Genomic DNA, 8,814 nt, shown 5'->3' on the forward strand with positions numbered 1-8,814 from the left:
GGCGGGCGGCGGCAGGGGGCGCCGGAGCCAGGGAGGCGGCGGCAGGGGGCGCCGGAACCAGGGAGGCGGCGGCGGGGGGTTTGTCGGGGGTTCGTGGGTGGATGTGGGGGAGTGGATAAGGTGGGAGTCGAGAGATTGTTTTTTTTACAGGAAGTTCGAGTGGGTTTGTCTTTTCAGATTCTGGAACAGCTCCGCGTCTCCTTATATGGCGTGACGTGATCCGAATAGCTATTCTGATCCTGGGATCAGAATAGTGCTACTCTATATACATTTGGGCTATTCTGTTACGCGAACAGAATATTATTCTGTTACCCTTTTTAAACTGACGGTTTCAGGTGGTTGTACTGATGTTTTCGAAGCGGTTGAACTGATGCTTTTAGTTGTGTTTAAAATATCGTCTTATTTAGTTCAAAAACTTTTTTTATTTTTTTTGTCGGAATGAGGCGTGTAATATATCCTTGGAAAGCTCTTGACAACCATATTTCAAGTATATTGAACGTTTTTGCAAAATCATTATGGTTTAAGAGCAGTTTTGAAAAAACCGTTTTTTTCAAAACCGAAAACGTGAATCGTATTTTGGACACAATTTTCAAACCGTTTGTCGGAATTGAGCAAATAAGATGGCGTTAAAAATCTGGTGAAAATCCGCATCTTCCATATATGTATTGTTTTTTCTAATTCTATATGATTTACAAGTAATTTGAAAAACGGTGAAATTCTGGGCGAAACGTATTTTCGTGATTTTTTGCAAACGGTTTGTCGGATTGACGCAAATAATACGGCGTTGGAAAGCTACGGAAAATGCACAACTTTTTTGCATAGAAATGTTTTTCTAATTCCTTACGGTTTAAAAACGAATTTGAATACGGTCAAATTTGATTTTGAATGCGATTTTTTTTAAAAGTTTGTCGAAATATGGCAAATAATATACCGTTCGATAGCTATCGAAAATACCAAACTTAGTCATGTTGAACGTTTTCTCTACTTCACAACCGTTTAAAAGTAATTTTGAATACAGCATGACGGATCCTGCTATTTTCTCGTCTAAAAAACAGAGTAGTCGTATTGATATATGTGTATGTTTGTACTGAGCTATTTTTTGTAGAGTAATTTTGAATGGTTCCGAAAAAGGGTACTTGTACTGATGCTTGCATGTGTTTGTACTGACCATGTTTTCACTATCTAGACTTTGCTCTATTTTTTGGGTAATATTTTTCTCGTAAGTTTTCAACGGTTTACTGTATCGTCGCCCCTGTACTTTTATGGTTTGTATCATCGAACTGAATGATATTTTATTTAAAAATAAAATGTGTTTGTTTTGTTTCTTCTTTTTTTAACCCAACATTTTTTGACAACGTTGTTCTGAACTTCTCTCATTTTACGACTTGTACTGAGGTACTTACTAAACAGGATTTTCATGGGGTTTCTTTTTTTTTGCTTGAACTTTACAATTTAATTTTTTGTCATTTCTTTTATTCCGAACGGACCACCTTTTTTAACTCGTACTGAGGTACTTACTACGCCCGAACTGGGGTGGTTGTCGCGTGTCTCGGCGTGTTTTGAACTCGAATAAAATGTTTCGCATGTTTTCTTTTAACTCAATTTTTTTACAATGATGTTCTAAACTTCTCTAATTTTACGACTTGTACTTTTTACCATTTGAATTGCATGGGGTTTCTTTTTGCTTGAAATTTTACAATTTGAATTTCTGTCATTTCTTTTATTCTGAACGGACCACCACTTTTAACTCGTACTGATCAATATTTTTAATTAAACCATTTTTCCTTTCATCTGACAGAAATATTTTCCACACATAATACACGTACATGAATCATATTACCCATAGCACCGGCCTGAACACAAAAATCATCGCTCTATTCTTGGACAGAACTTTTCAAGCACCCACATGAACACAATAATAATCATAAAAATAAAGTGTTTCCGCACATGGGTACAAAAAAACTTCCATCACACTTGGTCATGCTCCTTGTCTTCAGTATCAGTTCAACATGTAGCGTGTTTTAGTGCTTCCACAAGAGGATTGCATTAACAAAAAAAACAAGTATTTTCATTATCCAAAAAATGTTTCGTGTTTTCTTTTGAACTCAACATTGTTTTGCGACGATATTCTAGACTTCTCTCATTTCATTATGAATTGATTATATATAAAAGTTGAACTATACGACACTTTTTAAATGAATCTAACAAGTATTTTCCCCTCTGTAAACTTCAAAAAATCTGTTGTAAACTAGTCTGAACAGTTGCAAATACTTTTAAATTGAACTGAAATAAAATATAGGAACTGAACTGAGTGTATTTTCCTGATTTTTGCTAGCATGCATCAAGACATTTTATATATGTTTTTACAAGAGAATATATACTAATTTTTATGCCAAGTAACTTCAAAGAAAACAGAAGTGGAGCTTCATTTACAAGAACAAAACAGAACATATGCTAGTTTAGATCCATACAAGATTTTCTCAAATGCTTATTAAGGCATAACACACAACACATGTTGTGCTATAGGAAGAACGCATAAACAGAGGAAATTGGACATAGAATCGTTAAGTAGGTGTACTAAAAAGCACACAAAACATGTGCTGAAAAAGAACACAACTCCTTAGCGTTTGCATCAGCCTCCTATGGCAGAGGTGAACGGTCTGATCGCTGCGTCATCGCACGGCCTCGTGTGGCCGAGGTGAACGGACTGTGGTGGTAAGGGTGAACGGCTTGAGCGTTGCATCGTCGAACGGCCTCGTGTCGAGGCAGTGAACGACCTGGGCCGTGAAGGTTGAAGCAGGGGGTGTTGAGAGGCTGTGTGGGACTAATACTGCACTGTCAGAATCAGTTTTGTAGCTGCTCACCACGCACACCTACTCAACTGCTCCGTGCCACCGTCCCTCTGCGCATAAGTACACTTGCCGCCTACCCGTTGTCGTTGGATGTACCTTGCACACACACAACAGCCAACCAATTAGCATGCACAAGTTCTGTACAGTAACATTACAAATTTGCAATGAAACCTAAAAAGTTCTGTACTTTGAAATACTTCATTTTACTTTCCAAATACCTTTTTTTAAATATGAACTTCTATATTTATTTCCTTAGAACTTATTATTATTTCCCTCCGAACAAAAAAAACATGATTGGTTTATTTACCCATAAAATATTTGAAGTATGTCAAATGAAAAAACATTCCTAGGCCTGGAAGTGAGAAAACACATTACACTCATCGAGGTAGATATCATTCTGTGCGTACCTTGCCATAGACCACATCGGATTTTAAGATTCTAGATGAACTTCAGCAAAGTGAAGTGAAACCTTTTTCTAACCTGAGAACTGCAGAAAATTAGCTTGATTTATTTAACCAAAGCAAATAAACTCTTAACTACTTATGGCAAGTATATTTGAACTGATGTATCCTTTTTCTAGTTACTGAATTGTTGTAGTATTACTTCCTGCCCTTCCAAACTCGTACTGAAAACATGTACCAAAGAACATCATGCATCAGTGTTCAGAAGGCATACAAGAGCTACACACTGCCGTGAGGTACCAACTTTTCAACGGTTCAGTTCAAAATTCAACAATTCAATTTTCAATAGATCAAACCAAGGAAAGACAACTGACCGAAGGGGTGGCCAACGGCCACAGTTGCTCACTGCGTGCACGACAGTGTCCAACAACCTCTATCCTGGCTCATTGTGGAACGACGTGCTGGGCGTAATCCACGGCCTGGCATATGAGATGCAAAAAAGAGTTAGAGAGGACTTAAGCTAATTTTTTATAGCTGATGATGTAGCATTACAAAAAATAATATACTTTAGCCCATAAATGCAAAGTACTATGAACTTTTCCGGAGCTTTTTGTTGAACTGAAGCATGCTCCAGAGCAGGACGAGATCGAGCGGATTGGGAGGATGCTGAGCAACATATTGGAGATGCAAGACCACATTACATCAATTAGCGATGTCACTGAACTTTGGGACATTTATACTACAAGAATTGATTCTACAGCAATCTTGAACTTTCAAGTTCCATACGCAAGATAGCTACAATTTGCTAAAATCAATCACCAGCAGAAAAAACACCAAAAGGTTCTTCAAATGGTTGCTTGAGGAAGAGCCAAAGCTATTTTGGGGTGGCGGACGGCAGCAGCATGTGGGCTGGGTTGTCTCGCACTGGGAAGGATGAGGAAAACGGCAACCCAACCACTATAGTGGGAATAGGAGCTGACGGCCGTGGACTGCTGCTTGGCTGAACTCGATCGTCCGGATGCCACGGGGCTGGATTGGGGACGGCGCTGGACATATTGCAACAATTACCAAGGAGCTTAGAGCAGCAGTGTACATCGGCAATGGACTGCTCGTGGCGAAGTGCGTGCCTCCGAAGCCGCGGCGTCGAACTACTTCGAGTTGTGTTGTTGAACAACCCGGTGTGGCGATGGTGAACGGCATGGGCGGTGCCGCGGTGGAGCCCCACCAGCAGTGGCAGGAAGCTCGACACAATCGGCCTAGTAGCTACGACGGTGAACGGCCTGGGGTGGCCGGGTTGGATGCTGGTCGCAGTGGCGGCGAACCCAACGCCCTGGCCACACCGGGATGGTAGGCAACCAGAAGGAGCGGAGGGGCGTGTCCACGACGGAGAGATTGAAAGGCCTGTGGTTGCGGCGTTGAACTGCCTGTACGCGACAGTGGAGCGATAGCAGCGCATGAATCTGGTACAGGCGACAGCCATGGTGGTCGTTGTGTTGCAGTGCGGCGGCCCTATTTGTCTATCGGCAAGCTAGATGTATGTGTTAAAAAATGGCTAATGCAGCATTGGTGGAGCTATGTGTATTACTGCAGGGGCCATGCCCCCCAGCTCTTGGATTTTTTGTGAAGAAATTCTGACAAAGAAGACGAATAGGGCAGGAACATTGCTTTATTTGACAAAACTCATTGGCTGAGGTGGATTTGGTAGTGGGTTCATGTTAGGTGTTACAGGAACATTGACATTTGAAGAGGCCTTGTCTTGCCCAGAGATCTGTCAAAAATAAAGGGCATAATCTCAGGGTTGAGTCTTTTACTACTACTTCGTAAATAAATATATAAACTGAAATCTAGTAATGGCAAGAACCTCAGGTATTGGGTTGGACCTAGAATCAACTATTCAGAGAATGTAACTCACTATACCATAAGAACAACACACTGCAATCTATACTGCAACAAATTAGATAACCAGGGAGAAAAAAGAAACGCACCGCAAATTTAAGTGTTCTATTGTGAAGCCGAACAAGGCCAGAAAACAGCCTAACAGCATACTGGGCAATCTCCTCTATTTCATACTCAGCAAAAGCAAAACCTTTGGGTCGACTAGTTTCCTTGTCACGGGGTATGTGCAAGTCTACTACACGACCTACCTGAATAAGAATCTCATACAAAACCCTCTCCGAGACCTTTTCATCCAAGTTACCTATTTAAGAAATACACAGTTCAAGAATTAATACAGTACTGGTGATTACTCCATTATATTTAGGCATGCAAAAAAGAGAGGCAAAGTGGAACAATAACAATCGTTGAAAAATAGCGAAACTAGAGTACAGCAACACGTCAACCATGGTAAACATATATATGCAAAAAAGAGGGGCAAAGTGGGACATGAACAATCATTGAAAAATAGCAGAACTAGAGTACTGCAACAGTGTCAACTATGAAAAACATAGATCAGTCAACTAGCAGAACTAGAGGATCTGCAACAGCCTAACAGTAAATAAAACCACTAAGATACCCTGATACAAAAGCATGTTCATTTCTATCTTACAACAATGTCTTTCAAGAAGCATAGTTAGTTATAAGCTGTGGTGAATTCCTATCAGTGACACAAAGTTGTCAGCTACTTAAATAGGCCCTCTATGGCTAGCCCTATAACGTGTAACATTAATCCATGATGGTCATAAATCTCACAACTCTATCATTCACACATCTAACCCTGGATAATGCATTTACTAAGCAGGTTCAATTTGCAATTAGATTTGGTTTTCAGGCATATATGCTTATGCTGATTTTCACTATGTGCATGCTTACAAAATTTCAATTGAAAGCACCACAGAGCCCAGAACACCAAGAATGATTGTTGCACAAGGAAATCAGCATGTTCAAGTTAATTAATCTGCCAATATACAAGTAAACATAGTACAGAGAACAATATTCCGAATCTAGGAGCTAGGTAAGCAACACATAAGGCAATCACCGACTGTGCAAGCTTAATAATCAATTAAACTATACTATCCAAACTACGGTGATTGAAGCATAAACTGCTGTGGCTCTGAATTTACCGGGGTGCTCTTCGTCGAGCTCCGTTGGCTGAGCGGCCGGGCGAGGTCGCGGAGGCAGAGGTAGGTGGTGTCGGTGGGCAAGGGGCATGCATCAGCAGCAGCAGAAATGCTGCAGCTGAGCCAGACAGTCGTAGGTGCAGTAGCAGCTTGTAGCAAGGAGCGGCCTGCACTCAGCTCCTTGAGCGACTGGCCACAAAACAAGAAGTTGTACTGTTGGGCAGGAGGTCCTCAACCCCGCAACTCCTCCAGCAGGCTCCACTGTTTGCCGTTGAATTATAAGCCATGGCATTGGAGTGGGATGCGTCCACACTGACGACATTGAACAGACAGGGGTGGTGGCTGCGAACTGCCTGTACGTGGTGGTGGCGTAGTACCATCAGGGAGGAGGAAGAGTGGTGGCAGGGGAGCATCACCTGCTGCCGGAGGATAAGTTGGCAATATCGTATTCTATTATGTATTGAACTTAAGTGCAGGGTTGAATTGAACTTTTCTAACACATATTCACTGAACTCGGTCCCCTTGAATGTTTATTTTTATAGTTATGTTGGCATGAGGCTATGAAATACATCTCAACAATTGTTTTTGGGTGAGTTTCAAAAAATATAATACTAAGTGAACAGTACAACCTAACCTAACTGGATATGCAACATGCAGTAGACATGTTCAGTGTCTCGACTTTTCACAAAAAACTGCAGATGTACTATCATCTATGCAAAAATGTATCATAGAAATAATGGAGAAGGCTTAGTTAAAATGGGAACACCTTGTTCAGTTTTGATCAAATTAATATCACAAAGAGCACTCGCTACCTTCTCTACAGAGTCCAGGTTATAGAAAAAATGGTGAAGAAATAAGAACAATTATCACTTGTACTGCCTAGAAAATAACACGCAAACTTGTAGCATTTGATCAGTTGAACTTGTCATAATAGAAATAAATAACTATGTACACGGATACAACTTGCATCATCCATGACAGTTTGAACTGTTGTCATCCATGATGGTATTGTGATTACTTGAATGGGTAGCGACGGTCAATGTTCTAAACTGTACAAAAACTCATGTTCTTTGACAGTTTAAATTTTGTCTAAACTTACCGGTTTCCTGTCTCTGAACTTACAAAACTTACAGAGATGTACTCAACCACCACCACGACGATAAGATGGACACAGACCAAAGGATTCGATGCTCATCAGTAAGTAGTAGGATAACATTCAGCAGGGCACGGTACGGTTGAGACAAAAAGATTGAGAGTTTCAGACGATACCGAAGGATTGGTCGTTGATGAACACCTACACTGTGTGGCGGGCAGAGTTGATGATGAGCTGTGGCCACTGGCCGGACTTGAGGAACTACTTGTTGGAGTTGATGTTGACGCTACATATTCAGGGTGAAGTTAAGGGATTAGCAGATATGAACCAATGGTTTCAAGGAGACAGAATGGTAGCCAGACTTATCCCACGAATGGGATTCGACTTGGATAGTGGCTAACGCTCATTTGAACTGAGAAGGAGATCGCGGTTGCGCCCAGAAGGAAGAGAAGGGGGTTGCCTGAGGCAGGGGGCCGGCGGTGGTCAGGGGAAGAAGTCGGGCGGTCGGTGGCGCTTTTCCGTTCAGAGATGCAACGGTCATGTCGGACGAAGGTCTCGGTGGCGCTCGCGTGCGGGGGGCACGGCGACCACGTCCAACGACGCTGGTTATGGCGGGGCGCGCGCCGACGACGGGTCCATGGAGGCTGTGGGAGGTGGCGGTGGTGGGGCGCACGCTGATGGCGGGGACATCGGTGGCTATGGGAGGTGGCGGTGGTGGGGCGCGCACCAGCGGCGGTGGCGGGGGCCGTGGCGGTGGGGGTGGGGCGCGCGCCGGCCGCAGGGAGGTGGTGCCGGTGGCGGTGGGAGGTGGTGGTGGCGGGGGGCGCTCCGGCGGAGGGGGCAACGAGGGCTGTGGGACGTGGTGATGGCGGGACGCGCGCCGGCGGCGAGGGCCGTGGCAGCCATGGGATGTGGGAGTTGGGATCGGGGGTGGGAGGTGGGGTTGACCGGGGTAGAGATTTTTCTAAAGCAATGAACGGGATGGGAGGTGGTGGGCAGATTTTCTGATCGTGTAATCGGCCATCGGGCCCCATAGGGGCTGATGGTAACAGAATAATATTCTGTTACCGGTAACAGAATAGTCCAGCCCTATATATATATATAGATAGACACACACTTGTAAGGACATGGTTGGATAACCAAATTAAACATCTAATTATATAGGTGGCTACTACACACATGACATTTGCACACACCAAAGTAAATTATTAAATGCATAATTACATAGGTGGATACTACACACATGACATTTCCACACACCAAAGTCAACTATATCTTACATGCATAATTAAGTAGGATAAACAATTATCTGATCATCATCTACTTCTTGTTACGCTTGCTGCTACTGCTCTGCTTGTGGCTCGATCCAGCCTTGTCAATTCGGTAACGAGGCACTTCCTCAAATCAACGAT

The 8,814-nt window shown here is 42.9% G+C and overlaps 1 protein-coding gene across 1 annotated transcript; it reads right to left on the minus strand.

Annotated features, from left to right (window-relative positions):
• Nucleotides 1-2,405: 2,405 nt before the first annotated feature.
• LOC119336710 (splicing factor 3B subunit 4-like) lies at nucleotides 2,406-8,341 on the minus strand. Its single transcript, XM_037608779.1, has 6 exons — nucleotides 6,313-8,341; nucleotides 5,239-5,450; nucleotides 3,820-5,021; nucleotides 3,628-3,732; nucleotides 3,260-3,332; nucleotides 2,406-2,948 (listed from the first exon to the last, which is right to left on the minus strand). The coding sequence occupies exons 1-3, from the start codon at nucleotides 6,398-6,400 to the stop codon at nucleotides 4,920-4,922; spliced, it is 402 nt and encodes a 133-aa protein (XP_037464676.1). The 5' UTR covers nucleotides 6,401-8,341; the 3' UTR covers nucleotides 2,406-2,948; nucleotides 3,260-3,332; nucleotides 3,628-3,732; nucleotides 3,820-4,919.
• Nucleotides 8,342-8,814: the final 473 nt, after the last annotated feature.

This window comes from Triticum dicoccoides, chromosome 7B (assembly GCF_002162155.2).
Source record: "Triticum dicoccoides isolate Atlit2015 ecotype Zavitan chromosome 7B, WEW_v2.0, whole genome shotgun sequence".
Lineage (NCBI taxonomy): Eukaryota > Viridiplantae > Streptophyta > Magnoliopsida > Poales > Poaceae > Triticum > Triticum dicoccoides.